The sequence below is a fragment of the Peromyscus leucopus genome, chromosome 19 (assembly GCF_004664715.2).
Source record: "Peromyscus leucopus breed LL Stock chromosome 19, UCI_PerLeu_2.1, whole genome shotgun sequence".
Classification (NCBI taxonomy): domain Eukaryota; kingdom Metazoa; phylum Chordata; class Mammalia; order Rodentia; family Cricetidae; genus Peromyscus; species Peromyscus leucopus.
Window position 1 is genome coordinate 49,022,896 of NC_051079.1, and position 18,594 is coordinate 49,041,489.

General features: G+C 52.1%; 1 protein-coding gene and 1 non-coding gene across 2 annotated transcripts; one reads left to right on the top strand and one right to left on the bottom strand.

The window, feature by feature from the left end:
• The first annotated feature begins 10,268 nt into the window (after window positions 1–10,268).
• Window positions 10,269–15,089, top strand: Il17b (interleukin 17B). The gene is made up of 3 exons (XM_028890129.2): window positions 10,269–10,388; window positions 12,331–12,620; window positions 14,763–15,089. The coding sequence occupies exons 1-3, from the start codon at window positions 10,368–10,370 to the stop codon at window positions 14,992–14,994; spliced, it is 543 nt and encodes a 180-aa protein (XP_028745962.1). The 5' UTR covers window positions 10,269–10,367; the 3' UTR covers window positions 14,995–15,089.
• Window positions 12,957–13,064, bottom strand: LOC114707411. The gene has a single exon (XR_003736650.1). It is a non-coding gene; the product is annotated as a U6 spliceosomal RNA (small nuclear RNA).
• Window positions 15,090–18,594: the final 3,505 nt, after the last annotated feature.

Below are 18,594 nucleotides of genomic sequence, written 5' to 3' on the forward strand. Positions count from 1 at the left end.
CCCCCAGGTGCCGGAGGGTTATGCTAACAGAGGGGGCTTGGGAGAAAAGGTTTTCAACGGAGAGCAACCCGGCTAGGCTGGTGAGATTAGAGAAAAGTACCACCCCACCCCGCATGGTTTGCACACAGTCTGTGCCTGCCTGTCTGCTACCATGCTGCAGGGGCTCCCCTCCCTCCAGACACCCCCACCCTGCCCAGCCTTTCCATTTGACGCCCTCAGCCTGCCTTTCTGTCTGCCGCTGACTCCAAGCCTCCCTTCATAAACCACTCAGGACTGTTAAACAAACCCTATAATTAGAAGCCAGGTCTGCTAAACCAAGTGAAAAATGTTACATGGTCCTCTGTTCACTGGACATGTAACTGGTGTCCCATGACCCAGAGGAGCTGTGACCTTGGGCTTCCAAGAAGCCTTAATAAGGTAATGTTTATAAGGCTCTTAGCTTTATAACTCTGCTGGAGCAGAGCCCTGTGAACAGTGGACATGCCATAGTTCCACGGCGGTCTCCTCCTGCTCTGTCTTGATGGTGAAGCATGTGTCCCTGAAGGTGGTACATGGAAAGTCCCAAGCTTTGGAGTAAAGGAAGTGGGCTCTGGTCCTAACTCTGACACTGAATCAGTCTTTTGACCTCTCTGGCCTTCTGTTTGTCCATCCTTAAAAAAGAAAGAAAGAAAGAAAAAGGAGTCGATGGGTGTTGCTTTCAAAGCCTTTTCCACCCTCAACAAAGGCTAGTTGATTTCTGTGTTTACCACTGTTTCATCTCAAGTAAGGATTCTTTTCCAAATTCCACTTTCCTTCTCTCGACACCGAAGACCTTGGTGATGGACTTGAGCTGCATATCTCTGGTAAGGGGTAGGAGAGACACAGAGGCACACCTTTCCCTGCCTCAGTATTCAGTCCCCAGTCTCCCCCAGAGAGAGGAAATGAAAAACAAAACAAATGAAAACAGGACAGGCACTGTTAGGAAAAAAGAACTGACGGGGACCATGGGGAGAGCCAGGGCTGCTCTGGGCAGAGACGGTCACGCCGTGAAGCCGGGGTAGCACTGTATTCATATCATGAGAGCTGACAGAAAGCTCTGTGAACCAGAGTCTTGTACTGATAACTTAACCTCCATTCTGCCAGCTTAACTTCCAGCAAAGCAGCGAGGTGGGTGCTTCCTCATCATCCTCATTTTACGGATGAGAAGCTAACAGAGAGAGAAAGGAGGGCTGGGTACCGTGTGGCACTGGTGGCGCACGCCTTTAATCCCAGCATTTGGGAGGCAGAGGCAGGTGGATCTCTGTGAGTTCGAGGCCAGCTTGGGCTACAGAGCGAGATCCAACCCTGTCTCAAAAAAAAAAAACAAAAACAAAAAAACCAAAACAAAAGGAGGGCTGGGTGTGAAGCCCAGTGGTAGAGTGCTTGCTTGCCTCTCATATGCTAGACCCTGGGTATGATTCCATGCATTGCACTAGAGAGAGGGAGAGGGAGAGGAGAGGGAGAGGGAGGAGGGAGAGGGAGAGGGAGAGGGAGGGAGAGGGGAGGGGAGAGGGAGAGGGAGGAGGGAGAGGGTGGTTGGAGTAGATGTTCCCAAACCTATCCTTGGTCTCTGTGGATTAGTTGTCTACAGATCTCTAAGCCTGCTGTGATGCTTGTGGTCATGAGTATGAGAGGACTTTTCATCTCTGCATCTCTGAATGCTTCTGATGAAAGGGCCTCTGTGACCTGTAGAGGTCATGTCGCATAGGTGATGAGGGCGCCTTGGCTGCACCAACCCTCTTAGATTTGGGGGCTGCTTGTTGCTGCAAGCGCAACTGCTCTTATCCTGACTGTGACTGCTTAGCATGGACAGAGGCATCAGCTTTGTTCTGCACACTCCAGTCAATGTATGGGCAGCACAAAGAAGGTTCAGACACGAAAGGCCAAAAGACATTCGCTAGCAGTGCCAGAAAAATGCCCTTTGATGGTCCTGTGGAGCTTCAGAGCTGAAGAGGGGATCTGCAGTTTCCTTAAGAAGACACGTGATTCTGGAATGCCCAGCCAGACCTAGCTTGGGGGCTGAGATAATGGCATGAAAGCAAGGGAATACTAGTATGGAAGAGAAAGTCCTCTGAACATAGCCATGTGTAACAGACAAACCATGCCGTCTCCAAGAGAGCACACTGGGAAGACAGGGCCGGGTCAGCCTGACCTCTGCATCCCTACTGCTGACTCAGTGTCCTGGCACTCGGGCATGAAGCCCTCTGACAGATAACTCCTCTGCCGTGCAGATGTGGACACAGTACAGGCAGCTGCGAACACAGTTTGAAAGCATTTGTCTGGCCTTTGGCCCTCGGTGAAAGCCATCTGACGAGGAGGAGGACGACGACGGGTCACATGCCTCTGACCTCAGCCGGCCTGGTGTCCCTTACCTTTCTCTAACCCAGGGCAAAGATTAGGGAAGCTGTGGGCCAGCTTTCATGGCAAGCGCTGTCTCTCTCTCCCTCACCGTATAGCCATGGGCAAGTTGTTTCTCTTCCTTGGGACTCTCTCTTCTTCTGTTAAGTATTTACAGTGATATCACTTCCTGTACTAGGGAAATGAAGTCACAGGCATGACTGCTTTTAAAATGTAGTGTGCTGCATGCCTGTGAGGAGTGTCGCTCTTACCCCCAAGCAGTGCTCACCTGCCTCTGTCTATGACCTGGGCAGGGACATCTTGTGTGTTCCAGAGCCAGGGGCCGCGAAGCTCCTTCCGACCTCAGAGCCATGACAGGATTTCCTTCCTGGGAGCCAGGCTCTGGGAATGGAATGGCCAACATCACCCAGGCTGGCTTTTCTAGATATCCCTCCTGATATCGAGAGAACTGACCTCCCATGGAAAGTGGGGTGAGACTTCACATTCTGGGGACAGCACTTTTCTCCATGGGAGCTGAGCCCAGGGTCACAGGCTTCTCAGAAGATGCAGCAGCTGCTCTGGATGTGGGAGATGCAGAAGGCTGAGAAGTGTTCAGCAAGAGCTCTCCCAAGATGCATTGCTGCTCCTGAAGCAGGGGCATTGTCACATCTGCCACTGTCCCTGGAGCACATGTTTAGGAACTGGTGTGAGTATTCCATGCTGTTTCCCAATGCCTAGACCATATTGAGCACATTGCAGTAGGTTAATACGCATTTGCTAAGTGAAGTGGGTAGGCCACCCCTCGAGAACTCTCCAAAGCTCTTCACTGCCTGTAAGCTCAAGCCTTGAAGGACACGGCCCACTAACGTCGATTGCATTTAACCATCACTGTTTCCTCCAGACCACACAGCCAGGGAGGCTGGGCCAGGAGTCACTGTAGCCCTAAGCACCTATGAGCTTTCTGGAGGTCAGCAGTATAGGGGCAGAAGCCTTGGCAATGGCTACCAAGGCTCTTTGCCCAAGGGTAAGACTGTGCTCAGAGCGGTTGTCTGTTTCCCAAGTGGTGGGCTGTGAGATGCCCCTGGGGAGACTGTGAGCAAGTCTGCATGATCATCCTGGCCCCAGACTCTCCAGGGCAGGCGAATAAGATACACTCATTGCCTGGAAGTAGTGCTCCCTGAAAGTGCTCCAGAACCGCAGCAAAGCACTGAGACACTACCCTCAAGGCCATACGCCCCCAGATCCACACCACAGAGCCACCTCCAATAAAACAGCTCAGTGCCAGTCTCCCCAGCTAGAGCCCACAATCAACTCTGACCTGCTTAAGGCACGGCTCTCCACCCCAGCCCACCTCACTCCAAGACTCCTTGTTGTAAGCCAGCAGGAGATGATGGCTAGCCCATCTCTTCCCTGTCCCCACAGCCTGGCTAGTTCCCTTCACTAGATATCCCTCCTGATATCGAGAACTCTGGGGCTGTTCTCTTTCTTTCTTTTTTTTTTTTGGCTGGGTAGTGGAGCCTCCCACCCCAAAGAGACACAGACCCACCCAGGAGCAGGAGAGGTTGGCTGGTGGCTTTGGAGGTAGCTGTCAGAGTCCTGAAGACTCTAGCAGATTGTAAACATCCCCTTGGGTCTGAGGTGCGGATGTTCGGGTGAGCTGGGGGCCTGGTGTCTGAACTATGCACACAGGCTGTTTATATTCTGCTCCTTCCTGCCCCAGGCCTGAGCAAGTGCAGGCAGGAGGACCATGCTTAGCAGGTCCCAGGGTTCATACAGAAGACCAGGACTTTTCCATGCTGGGAGCCTCTAAAGCTTGGGAAGCCTGATTCGCTATCTGTCTAACACACAGTGTCCCTGGGCAGGCTTCTCGCCTCTGTTGAAACAACATGGGGTGCCCACTTTTCCCTGGGGTGGTTCCTTCTATTTTGGGGTCTCTCTGGGAACTAGAAGGTTCTAGAACTGAGCTGACTAGAATAATTCCATGCTACCTGATAGAACAGAGCTAAGAACAACATGCACAAGCCAACAGTAGCTAGACCACTCGTGGCACACACTTAGAGGCATGTCACACATGTGAGCTCATTTTCATTCTTCCCTGCCCTTTGGTGGAGGTTGGGGTGCCAGCCCCAGGTGACTCCAACAGCCCAGCTGCTGCATGCCTCAGGCTAGGGTCCTGGTTACTTTGGTTCAGCCATTAGTCTTCACGAAAATAAAAGAGCAGGAAAACACCCATGAAAGCACGCAAGAAACAAATTTACAACAAAAACAGCCCAAAGAGACCAAATACAAAGTGCCTGTTACATCAAAGATGGAATGTGTATCCCGAGAGAAGAATGTCCCTGGAAGGCAGGGAGGTCACCAGCAAAGCCCCTACACTGGAAGAGCTGGCAAGGTGTCCCTGCCTGGGGGGAGGGGGATGTCTTTGGGTGGCGTGTGCTAATAAGACACAAAGCGGAACACACCAGCAGTCTGCAGCCTAGAAGCATGGCCTTGGTATTTTCACGGCTGGACACTAGCCGATGGGCATCTCGGAGTTGGTCACCAGAGAACCGACTCCAACTCACACTGGCTTGACATCCACCCCTTCGGGGTGCAGATGCCAGTGTCTGGCCCAGGCCCAGGGTCCTGCTGACGTGGCTGTCCCTCGACATGTCTCATTCACCCAGCCTTTCCCTTTTTTGAGAACTGGGAGCTGGCTGGCTAGGGCTATTCCCACCAACAATGTTCCTGTCTCCGGAGCTTAAAATAGACCCTCTTGGCTGGGGTGAGCAGTGAGCCAGGCATTTGTGCAAATAAGGGCTTGGGAGAAGGATTCCTACCCAGGAGGGAGGAGAAAACAGCATGGTAGAGGGGGCAGGACCTCCTGGAGGGACGCGCTTAGGGGGCTCTTGCCAGCAAAAGAGTCTGTAAGCCTCTTCCTGACTATCTAGATTCCCTGGATCAGGATCTGGGCCACATCCGTCAAAGCCTCCTGGCCTGGCTGAGGTTCTGGGGTGGGCACATGGACTAGAGAAGCCTCTGCATTCTTCCAATGGTTCCCGCCTCGTCCCCACCTGATAATGTCGAATTTCGACTTAGGAACACTCCAAAAGCATCCCTGAAAGTCCAGGTGAAAGCTCATTTTAATAACAGCAATTCCAATTTCTGCTATCGTTAGTTGGACACGCACTTTTGCCAAGGCGTGGCACAAAGCACTTTAATATGCATTCTTGTCTGATCCTTACAGTGATCCGGCGGAAAACCACTGTTTTGAGACAGGCTCTCTTGTAGCCTAGGCTGGCCTCAAATTTACTATGTAGTTGAGGATGGCCTTAAAGTTCTAATCCTCCTGCCTCTGCCTCCTGAATGCTGGGATTACAGGCATGAGCCAACACACCTGGTGTGTGCAGTGCCAGAGACTGAACCCAGGGCTCTGTGCAAGCACCCCACCAACCCGAGCTACATGCCCAGCCCCAAGTTATTATTTCTATTGTAGAGAAGAAACAAAGGCTCATATTAACCAGCTTTCTTCCCAAAGTCACACAGCTATGATGAGGAAGGCAGGACCAAGACTAAAATCCATCAACCTGTGGAGTCTTTTTTTTTTTTTTTTTTTTTTTTTTTTTTGTTTTTCGAGACAGGGTTTCTCTGCGTAGCTTTGCGCCTTTCCTGGAGCTCACTTGGTAGCCCAGGCTAGCCTCAAACTCACAGAGATCCGCCTGGCTCTGCCTCCCAAGTGCTGGGATTAAAGGCGTGCGCCACCACTGCCCGGCTACCTGTGGAGTCTTAACTACCTTGAAGGAAGTACCTACTCCTCTGGGTCCCCATAAGCTCCGGTCTCTCATCCTGAGTCCCAGCGTGATCCCGTGTTACAATTGGTTTGAATGAATGGATCCAATTTTCAGCAGGTGCTTTCTCTGTGTCAGGAATGTTGTAGTTAAACTGCCCCCGAGCTGGGGAGCTCTCAGCGCTCCCAAGAACTGGAGTTCCTTTCGTGAGTTCCTAAGTCTGTCCCATCGGGGTTGTTTGAGAATGCTGTGAGGCTGAGGCACTACAGATCCTCTTTGATGGGCAGCCCTCCCCTTCAGGGGCAGTGTCTTCAGGGGCACCACAGCAGGAGATGCAGGGGTAAAACAAACTTGCCACAGTGGTTAAGCAGACGTTCCAAGCCTCAGTTTCCCCAGTTATCAACAGAGAGTCAAGCAGGGCTGCACCACACACGTGTTGGGATTGTCCCATGAAACGATATCCTGGGAGGAGTTAGCCCCTGCCTGGCACCCAGGAGGTGGGCATTAATCAGCAATTCTTCTTATTCCTAGTTATTGTTTTCTTCCCCCTACACCCTCCTCCTACGCATGTATGTATGTGCATGTGTGTGTGCACATGTGTGCCGGTACATGTGGAGGAGGCCAGAGGACAACCTCAGAGGCCATCCCTCAGGAGCCATCCATCTTGTTTTTTGAGACAGGCTCTCTCATTGGCTAAGGACTTTGCAGGTAGGCTGGGCTAGCTGGCCAGCAGCTCTAGGGGTCTGCGGGTTTCTGTCTCCCCAGCACTGGGATCATAGTGCACACCAGCACTCCTGACTTTTCTACTTAGCTTCTGGGGGTTGAGCCAAAGCCCTGATGTTTATGTGGCAAGCGTTTTATCAACTGAACGATTGCCCCAGCCTCGTAGTTACTATTTTCTGAGACCATGGTACCATGCTTCACATACTTATTGTAGATGTTCAAAGGGAGGCAGGTCCTTGGGGTCAGCAGATAGAAACTCTCAGTCACAGACAGGTGGTGGTGGACCATGCTTTTAATCCCAGCACTCGGGAGGCAGAGGCAGACAGATCTCTGTCTACAGAGGAGTTCCAGGACAACCAGGGCTACAAAGAGAAACCCTGTCTTGAAAAAAAACAAAGGAAAAGAAAGAAAGGAAGGAAGGAAGGAAGGAAGGAAGGAAGGAAGGAAAGAAGCAAGCAAGTTCTCAGTCAGTGCCCTCCACAGGCTGGCTGGCCATCCCTGCTCTGATGTGGAAGACACCTTCAATGCTGCTGCTCCTCAACAGCAGAGTTACTGGGTAGCCAGGGGCAGGCTCAGGCCTTGCCCACCCGCTGGAGCTCCTGCTTAGCTCCACCATCTACTCCAGGAGGAAGGAATGGGCAGCCGCGGCTCTTCAGGGCTGTCTGGCTTTCTGTTGGTGCCATCTAGTGGTGAGTGGCGGCGAGGCTCCCAGGAGGTGTGTAGCAGAGGTTCCAGATCGCTGCTGCTGCTGCTGCTGGCTGCCCACCCATGCATCTTTACCTGTGCTTCCAACTCTTATTCATAAAGACCCAAGGACTCCGTCCTTGTGCTTGAGGCAGAGGAGCCCCTGAATTCCTGGGGTTTTCTTCACCTTCTTCTCTGGCCTTGCACCGACCTCTGCAGGTCTGCACTCTGGACATCACTATGGGACGATGACTCTTCCGTGCTTTCTCAAGGTCAAGGCTGGAGGAAGAGACTTTTTTTTTTTGGTCTCAAGATGAAGAAACTGGTGACAGTCACTCTGCTGTCCTTGGGGTCCACTGTGAGCAATCTGAGCTCTCAGAAGGACTGACTTAGCTTCTCAGCCCCCTACAGAGTAGCAAGGAGACTCAGCCTGGCCCAAGGCTATCAGTATAAGCATTGAGGAGGGTCAGTGGATAGAACCAGGGAGCTACTTCTGCTTCCAGCTCCAGCACAAATGCTGTGTGAGCCTGGGAAAGCCCCTGTGAGCCTGGGAAGGCCCTTCCCTGAGTTTTAACACTGGACGGGGAGTAGCCTGTGTGAAGAATAATGACCTCTGTTGCTTCCAGACTGGCTTGTATTAACATGAAGACTCCTGGGTTTCCTACGTCAAGATCTCTGGACTAAAACACTGGAAAGGAACCAACACCCAACTTCTCTTCTTGTTCCGTTCTGAGACTAGGTCTCTGGTTTCCCAGGCTGGCCTTGAATTTGATGTGTAGCTGAAGATGTCCCTGCACTCCTGATGCTTTTGCTTCCACTTCCCAAGCGATGTAACCACGGGCTGCACTACCAGGATCTGTTATTTGGGAATCTCTATTAGCGTACCCTGTAGTTGGGTCCTGGGCAGCTGTTCCGTCCTCAAGGACTAGAAAAAGGGGTCCAAGTACTGGCAAGTAAGGAATGGATATTTCTGGGGTTCTGAAAGGCCGAGGAACCTCCATATTCCAGTACGTTCTTTCAATGTCCTCACCTTATTGTGGACCCCGCTGCAGCTGCAGAAGAAAGCGAAGAGCTAGCCAGGCTGCCCCCAGACACCCCTCAGCCAGGTCCTTTCATTTCAAAGAGGGGCTGGGACAGTCAGGGCTGGGGGTAGGGGCTTGTTGCCCAAGGAGGTATTTTCAGAGTCTCCCGCCCTCTGGAGTTTCCAAGGACAGAACAGAGCCCTGTCTAGTATTTGACCAAATATGGTGGTATCTCTCAAGGAGCTCACGCCCCAGCCAGCTCCTCAGTTATGCTGTGGAAACCTGCCCTGCACAGATTAATCTTGTGACATTCAGGAGCCTCTCATCCCCCTGCCCCCCTCCTCCTCTCGCCAGTTCTGGTAAATGGCCAAGACTGGCCCTCGGCAAGACAAGGCAGAGGAGCTTGTCCACTCATTCCTCCTCTGCTGCCCACTCCCCCCATCCCCCACGCCCCCCCCACACCCCCGCGCCCCTCCCAGGGAGCGTACTTGCTACTTGCTCACGTTCACTTGACTGTTCACTCAAGGTGAGCAGCCTTAGCCACAGAGGATAGTCAGTTTAGCTTTTTTTTTTAAGATTTATTTATTTATTGTGTATACAGAAGAGGGTACTAGATCTCATTACAGATGGTTGTGAACCACCATGTGGTTGCTGGGAATTGAACTCAGGAATTGAACTCTGGAAGAGCAGTCAGTGCTCTTAACCACTGAGCCATCTCTCCAGCCCACAGCATCATTTTATAATAAACGGTGTTTATTGAGCACTTACTTTGTGCTAAGCATTATCAGCTATGATATAGATTATTTTTATTCTTTGTAGCAGCCTCAAGAGACGTGGAAAACAGACTTAGGCATTAAGTAGGAGTCAGCAGGGCCACTATTCCCAGGATGTAATTCCCATTATACAGAGAATGGAACTGAGGTTGAGAGAGAAGGAAGGCCGTAAGCGGTCAGTCATATAGGGGACAGGCCCTGAAAGTGGAGATCTCTCATGGAAGATGGCAAGTGTTACTCCATGAAGGCTGTAACAGTTGGCCATGAAGCTTCTAGGCATCTGCACCTTGGCCTGGGTGGAGGACACAGACTCAGAAACACACTCATAGGGAGCTAGAACTGTGCAGAAAATATCCCAACACAAACAGTGTCGGGTGGTGTGTTGAGTTCTGGATAGGAACCAGGCCCAAATCCCAGCTCTGACACTGCCGATTCACTGTGGAATACCTGGCAAATTCCCTTCTTGCTCAGGCCTCAGTTTCCCTGCCTGTGATCTAGAGGGTGGGCAACCGAGCTCACCTGAGGCTGGTCGGAGAAACTGAGGTGGTTTCCCTGGGAGATAGTACTGTCTTGGCTCTGAGCCAACACAGTCTCAGTACATTTTTTCTCTTCTGACCAACCAGTGGCCCATCCCTCCTCCCCCTCCCCCCTGGCTCTCCCCAAAGCAAACGAAGCTGATTGTCTTCACTGGCGCTGTGGGTGCTGGCTGGTCAGCCGGCCGCAGGCCACAGGCGGAGGTGCCATCAGCCAGGGCCCCACCAGACACACAGGGCATTGTCCTTTGGTCAACAGCCCTGGGCACCTCAGGCCCTGGCTCCTGGCCTACCCCCACACCCCTCACCGCCTGCCACTGTACTAAGGCCCAGCCAGCTGGGGGCCCAAGGCTCCCAGCTGACAGTGAGCCCACCCACCCACACCCCCCAGCAGCCCCCTGTGGAGATATAATTGCCTCGGTCCACCCTTTTGCTGCTGCCATTCTCTCTGAGGCATCTGGGGTTCCTGGCGGGGCGGCAGCTGCAGGGCCTGCTGCCTGCCTTGGTGGGATGGACTGGCCACACAGCCTGGTAGGTGGTGCTCCCTTTTCTGTAGCTGTTCTTTCCCATGGATTAATGGCTGCCTGTGTTTGGCTTGGAATCTGCAGGGCCCAGCTCTGTCCTCTCCTTCAGGGCCAGAGAGAAACAGAGCCTGGTCTCAGCCTGCAGTCATGGCCCAAGGCTTGGGCTCCAGGCTCTGGGCATGGCCTGGTCACACTGGAACTCTTTCAGGAAGAAGCGTCTGGGGCAATCGGACAGACGTGGGCACTAGAGTTTTTCCAGCCCTGGCTTCTGGGACCTGGGCAGAGTGCATGATCTTGGGCAAATCCCTCTGTCTTTGTTTCCCATCTGGAAATTGAGGGAGGGGATGTTGAGTCTGGTCTATGCTTCCCCTGCAAGGTGAGTTGAGGAACGTGTGGGAAGCGCGTCTGAGAATGCCTACAGTGAGGGAAGGATTTCTGCAGCAGAATGCAGGGCCAAAGGGAAGAATTTAGCAGCCTGATTCACTGCTGTGGCAAGGGGGGCTATGCTGGAACTTGTTTCCAGGGGTCAAGGCTTGCTGGACAGCCTGGATCACAAACCAGGCCCGGCCCCTGTGGACCAAAAGGTGCAGGGAAGCCATAGAGTCTGGCAAGACTCAGAAAAGTAGTGAGAAAAAGCGAGCGAGAACAGGAGTGAGGCAGGTTGTCTGCTGCCGAGGAGGGTGGTGGTGTGTGTGTGTGTGTGTGTGTGTGTGTGTGTGTGTGTGTGTGTGTGTGTGTGTGAGAGAGAGAGAGAGAGAGAGAGAGAGAGAGAGAGAGAGAGAGAGAGAGATCTGGAAAGGGAGTCTCACAGGAACCACACGCCAGCTCCGTGCGGTGTTCCTTCTCCTCGCCCACTCTGTTTCAGCAAAGCCTATAAGCAGCTCAACGCCCTCCTCACTCTTCCACGTCCCTGGAAGACTTTAGGCTTCCTCTGCTCACGATTTCTTCTCCTCCTCCTCCTCCTCCTCCTTCTTCTTCTTCTTCTTCTCTTTCTCCTCCTCCTCCTGCTCCTTCTCCTCCTAGTTCCATTGAATGAGTCTCCCGAAAGCCACCTTGCTGACCCAGACCAAGGGAGAGCCCTGCCCGCCCTCCTCCGGCTACCCCTGTGCTTGTTACCCTCCTACTCCACCCCCCACACACACACACACAGTTAACAGGACTGAGGTGTCAGGCCAGGCATGCTGGTGGAGTCCGCTCAATCTGCATGTGCTCCACGGACTCTGACGCCATGGAGATGCAAACACGAGGGATGTGTGGAAAGGACCTCTCAGGGAGCCTGTCCCGGGGGGAGCGGCTCAGGGGATATCAAAGAATCACATGCCCCACTACAACCGCAGATGTGTTAGGGACATGTGGGGTATGACGACTCCAAGACGTCCAGAAGCATTGCCCGAGGCGGTGACCTAGAGCCCGCAGCTGGCCAAGGTGTTCGGAAGGTGAAAGGAATAGGCAGAACTCGGCGGGCAGAGGCCTGGGCAAATCCCTCCCACAGCAAGGAACATGGCAAGCACAAGCTCAGAGGAGGCAAGGGGGGGGCACAGGAGACCCCCCCCCCAAGGCCTCAGAAAGGGCATTAAGGGAGAAGGTGATATTGTCAGATGCGCTTTTCAATGGCTGCCGTTGGCCTTGATGGGGTGAGTTGATTAGAAGCCAGACGGGCTGGGGAAAGCCAGTTAGGAGGCAGTGGAGCTGTCCTGGGAACCGACTGTGGTCTGCAGATCGATTAACTAGGGTGGGTAGGGGGATTTTCAGGAGATAACTGATTTTAAGGACTTCAGGGTACAGGGGGCTGGGGGTGGGGCGTCATCAGTGCCTAACACAAAAGTGTCCAGATACAAAGTGGCCAATGCAGAGGCCTCTCTCCTCTTTGCCCTAAGCCTAAGCCTTGGCCCAGAGAGACTTGGTTCTGGCCTTTGACCTTTGACCTTGGTTCTGGCCTTCTTTCTCAGCTGCTCCTTCTTGCCATCTCTATCTTCCTGGGGCCCAGCCAGCCCCGGAACACCAAGGGCAAAAGGAAGGGGCAAGGAAGGCCTGTCCCCTTGGCCCCTGGGCCTCACCAGGTGCCACTGGACCTGGTATCGCGAGGAAAGCCCTACGCTCGGATGGAAGAGTATGAGAGGAACCTCGGAGAGATGGTGGCCCAGCTGAGGAACAGCTCTGAACCAGCCAAGAGGAAATGCGAGGTCAACCTGCAGCTCTGGCTGTCCAACAAGAGAAGCCTGTCTCCTTGGGGATACAGGTAGGTAGGCTGGGCACGGCAGGCCCCCATTTCCCCTGTCCCAGACACTGTGTTCAAGACATTGGATTCAGGTGAATTTGAACCCCACTTTCTGCATCTTACCACCTGTGAGGCTGTCAGTCAGTTGAATAGCTTTGCTGCGGCGCCTCAGTTTCCCCAGCTGGAAGCAATGGTGGTGTGTACTTCAGGTGGACATACACAGCACCGTCTTTTTATCCTCCAGGTCTCAACTGGAGTGCTTCTAAAGTATTTTGTCCAGCACTGTGGTTCACACTCGATGGCCATGCTCACATCTCTTTCATGCCAGAGAGGCACCTACTTTTTTGTTTTTTGTTTTTAAATATGGAATGCTTACACAAATTTGCGTGTCATCCTTGCGCAGGGGCCATGCTAATCTTCTCTGTATCGTTCCAATTTTAGCATATGTGCTGCCAAAGCGAGCATGAAAGGCGCCTTCTTAAAGCCGCTGCTCAGAACTACCTCAGGGTTTCTGTGCTCACCCGGTCAGATTCCCGAGGATTGACGCCCCGATCATGGGTGTTGCACCTGTTTCTCTATACTTAGGGTGCATGGCCCCGCTTTGGCTTGGGGAAATCACTCTGTTGCCCTGGGTTACAGAAGCAATGTCTGTGTGTCCAGCTCCACCTCCTAGGTCCGCAGGCAGAAGGGGTCCTAGGTACATGGACCAGATGGAACGAAGAAACGGCTAGCTCGCTCAAACTCAGCCCAGAGCTCTACCAGTTATGGTGCTTATATCCCCAAGACTCTAGAATAGCACTGTTGGCCAGGACTTCCTGTGACACAGCCCACTGTGGTAGTCAGGTGACTACTGAACCACTGGGATGAGACTGAAACACTGGTATAGATGGTAGGTTGGCACATGTAGCCAGTGGCTACTGTGATGAGTGGTATGGCCCAAGAATGTGGCAATGGAGTCAGTCAGCATCCTGCAGACCGCTGCTCGCTCCTACGTGGTGGTGCCCATGTGTCAGTCAGGGAGATTGTAAAACTGTAGGCTCATTCAAGAGACTTCAAATTTATTTCCAAGGCACTCCCAAGCAGAGTGAGGTGATGGACAGCGTGTGCTCCCGGGTCTAATTCTCTTACCTCTCATCTGTGTTCAATTGAGGAGGAAATTGAGACAGAGAAGAAAGGGCCCAGAGCAGATAGTCTAGGTCTGGGACAACCCCAGAAGGCTCTCACCAATGAGTGTCTAAAGTCTAAGACAGATATGCTTTTAACATAATATGGGTCTAAAAATACAATCCCCAGAATTCACACAAGGGAAGGAGAGAGCTGATTCTCACAAGTTGTTCTCTAGCTCCTTGCAAGGTCTCCTCTGATCTCAAATAAATAAATTAATAGATAGATAATAGAATAAAAAAATAACAACAACTTGTTGAGCTGGGCATGGTGTCATTCCAGCACTGGGAAGGCTGGACAAGAGAATCACAGGCAGGAGGTGATCCTGAGTTGCAAAACAAGACCTGGTCTCAAAAATGAAAAACAAACAAATGAAAACCCCCAAACCCAAACAAAACAAGAAAAGAAAGAGAGAAAGAAAGAGAGAGAGGAGAGAGAGGGGAGAGAGAGAGAGAGAGAGAGAGAGAGAGAGAGAGAGAAGAGAGAGAGAGAGAGAGAAAGGAAGGAAGGAAGGAAAGAAGAAGGAAAGAAAGAAAGACTGAATCAATCCAAACCAAACCACAACACCCCAAAGCTTGTTGAGTCTCCGAGGTTCAGTAAAACAAGAGAACACAGGCCCAGGTCCTCTTCCAAGGCAGAGTCTACATCCATGTGTGTACATTTTATCCCTGTAGATATATAAAAATATATCCCCACAATATAAAAATAAGGTAGAGAAGGAAGAGAAGACGGAAGACTTGGGTTTTTCCATGGTCCCTGTGGTGTCTTACTGGGTGAAAGGAGGAAGCTGGTGACATAGGACCTGACCAGCAGTGACTAGCTTCCAGATCTGAGTCTCCTTTTTTGGGAAGGCCGAGTTCATGACAACACACCCTGGCCACTAGCTCTAGCCCTAACCCTAACTCCGCAGGAACCCCTGGGGATAGCATGAGCCGCGCGCCCTTTGTTGTTCACGGTGGCATTCACCCTGCTCTTTCCCGCCCATCCGCTCCCCTGCAGCATCAACCACGACCCCAGCCGCATCCCTGCGGACTTGCCCGAAGCGCGGTGCCTATGTCTGGGCTGCGTGAACCCCTTCACCATGCAGGAGGACCGCAGCATGGTGAGCGTGCCAGTGTTCAGCCAGGTGCCAGTGCGTCGCCGCCTCTGTCCGCCAGCTCCGCGCCCGGGGCCCTGTCGCCACCGCGTCGTCATGGAGACCATCGCTGTGGGTTGCACCTGCATCTTCTGAACCACCAACCCCAATGGCCACTGCAACTCCTTCCTCCCTGCGCCCACTGTGCCCTGCCAGGCTGATAAACAGTAAACGTTGTCCTTTATAAAGGAAGGCATCGGGCTTGCTTCTTGTGACTAGAAAGCTAAAATGATGTCAGGGTTGGAGATCCCTGGGACACAAATTCCAGATCAGTCTGAGTATTTCCCAGGACTCAGCTTCCCAAGAGTGTGCCAGGCTATTAGAAATGCTGGGCTGGGGATGATAAGAGTGTCTGCCCAGCACAAACGAAACCCCGAGTTCCATCTCCAGCACCACATAAAACCAATGGGTGGGTGATACACATCTGTAATCCCAGTACTCTGGAGGTGGATAGGTCAGGAAATTCAAGGCCACCCTTGGCTGTGAGTATAGCCTTGGATACACGAGACTCTCTCAGGAAACAAATACTGCTTCCACTTCTATCATTTAAGATGGTGGCAGACTTCCTCTGCGCTCTTCCTTATAGCAGCTGTGTGACTGGAACATGATTGTCATAAGCCAATATGCTACCCAACTAACCCAAGTTACTAAGACATACTCTCCAAAGAGGCTGGCTCCAGGTTCTGCAGCGCCGAACTCGGGTTTGGTCTCTGCTAGATGCTAGATGCTGTGGAGATGACCCTTGTCACAGATGGGAAGGGTTGCCCTCAGCACCAAGATCCTTTGCAGAAAAGACCTAACCTCCCCCAAAAGGGCCTCTGGTTGCCAGAGAGGCTCCAAATCTTCACTCCCCCCCCCCAAAGAGGAACTCTTGCTTTAAACACTCAAAAGATGCAAGGCAAACCGGGTAGGTCATTTTTCATCCAGCCACTTATCTGCACCGCTGGGGTACCAGTATCTGTGATCCTCAAAATGTCAGTCAGTCAGTCACCTGGGAAGCTTATTCAGACTTCTGGCCCGGTACTCAGAGGTGCTGACTTAGGTGGGGTTTGTTATTTTTTCACTTGAATGCCGTGGCTTTTAATTCCTACTCTTGTGGGTCCTGATGCTGCCATCTGTGACCACACTCTGAGAACCACTGGGTCATATGAAAACGTTCTACCGACCACCATAGGCAACATGAAGTTATCCTAAAGCCCATACTGAGTTTTGCCCCCTGATGCTAGTTCTTCCCCCTGGTAACTGAATCTTGACCCTCTGGGCCTTCTAATCCCACAGCAAATCCCCAATCAGCTGTCCCGGGCTCTAAAAATACCCCGCCTCCCCCCCCAGAACAGCTGAGGGGCTTGGGCTATTTTCTGTGGGTGAGACGAGCTAGCACTTCTGAGTTACGCCCTGCAAGGGGTCAACAGCCAGCCCACTGCAGGAACACTTCCCTTGGCTGTTGGAGCTCATGTGCCTACAAGAGCGTCAGTGTGGAATGCTTTAATTGTCCAATTCACGAAAAGCCAATGGTTAGGTATGTGCCTGTCTGGGCTGGAAAGGAGCTTACCTTTTTTGGTATTGTTGTAGAGTGTATACTGGTTAAAATTACCCTGGGAAGTTTTGGCCTGGTTCCAGACACATGGAAAATAGACTCCACGTGCCAGCTCATGCCGATCCCTTTAGCAGCCGCTTCTGCAGGGCTTGCTTGTCTCTAAAGCTCCCACAGATGCTCTCTGGGTTTCTGTGCGTGCCCCTAAATGCAGGGCATCGAACTCAGGCTTTGTATACGCTAAGTACGTGCTCTACCATTGATTCATCTATCCTCAAGCCCTGTGCTCTCTGGGCTCTAGGCCCACGCAATGGGCACAACAGTCTTCAAGGCGTTACTGGAAGTCCCTCTGGGAGAAGTTGAGCTGCAGGAGTCCTGGGAGAGCACAGGTAGTGTGGGTAGGAAGGGAATCCTCTTCTGGGCGAGAAGGGGCTCTCCTTATAGAGGGAGCGTTAGAATCTTAGAATGCTTAGTATCTGGTTGTTAGACAGGGTGATGGTGTCCCCTATTTCTGGGTCCTCATCTGTGAAACGAGCAGATGAGATTTCACTCTTTTCAGCCTCTTGTCTAGTCTCTACGATCCTGGGACTTAAAGGTATGGCCTCTTCTTAAAAACAGTGTATTTTATTATTATTATTATTATTATTATTATTATTATTATTATTATTATTAACATTTAGATAGAGAGGGAGGGAGGGAGAATGGATGCACGGATGCATGGATGCATACTACACGTGCTTGTGAAACACACAGGCCAATTCTGGGAGTCAGTTCTTTCCTTCACCCCGCGGGTCCTGGGGTAGAACTGAAGTCTTCAGGCCTGCCAGCCCCTGTCTCAGCCCACTGAACCCCTCTGACTGGCCTGGAACTTGGTCTCTCGGGCCTGAGCAGGGGAGCTCAGGCCTTGGTAAAATTAAGTCCACAGTGAATCCAGAAACTTACTTAGGTCTAAAGTTAAACGCATACTTCCTGTGACATGACACATGTAAATAAATGCAGAGGCTTCCAGGGGACCTACCCCTGCCCCCTTTAGTGATGTTTTATGAGTGGGTAGAACAAGGCATTCCTTAACACCCTACCACCAAAGATTCGGCTTGGGTCACCTGCTCTAGAAAGCAGAATATCTGTGCAGAGTTTTGTGGATTCCTTTTTTTTCTGAGACAGAATCTCACATATCCCAGGTTGGCCTCAAGCCTACTATGTAGCCAAGGATGGCCTTGAACTTCTGATCCTCCTGCCTTACCCACTGAATGCTGGGATTACTGGCAGTGATGGCCATGATTCAGGACTTTGTACATGCTAGGCAAGGACTCTATTGACTGAGCCATGCTCTGAGCCTGGTGTGCAGGGTTTTAAATACTCATTCTACTGAGGACAACAGACAGTATAAGGGTGGTGCCTCTTTCGTTTTGCTGGTCAGACTCACAGGCCTCTCTAGGCCTGGGGAGGGAATGTCTGTTCTGGCCCGAGAAGGCCAACATGAGCCCTGGGACGAACCTTGCGGATGGCCTGTGTTCCCCTTTCTGGGATCTGTCCTGTAAATGAGACCATGAGATGGAACTTGAAGGCTTGGGCAAGCGGGCCTCAGGGCACTGTGAGTGGCTTTGGATTGGAGCTGTTTAGGCTGCCTACTCAGGCAAAGGATGGCTCTGTAGTGCAGCCAGCCAGCTCAGCCTTAGCATGAAGCCGCAGCCCAGCAGAGGACCTGCCCTGTTTACGCCACACCCTCCTTAGGCACCCAAGAGAGTGGAGTTAGCAGAATGTGTTTTGCATTGTCTTTGGTCCTCAGGCCCAATACCGGGCATATAATGACAGCCTGTACCATCTGCATTTCAGAGTCTGTTGAATACCATCACGTTTTGACGTCACTGAACTTGGGGGTTGGGGGAGGCATAGGTCCCTCCACAGTCGTGACATTTGGATAAGACCATTATCAGAGCCTGTTATTCTACAAAAATCAGTTTACTCTATGATCCCATTACTGGTCCGGAGTCTGAAGCCCAACCAATCAGCACTTGGCCCTTCTCTGGCCACAGGTATCGGTGCAGGGCTGGTCCCCCTGGCCTACATTAGAAATTGAGCTCAGTGGCTGTGGGAGACCCTCCCACTGGGCGACCTGTCGACACTGCAGTCTTTGGCTATGAGAAGGACTGGGGGATTGC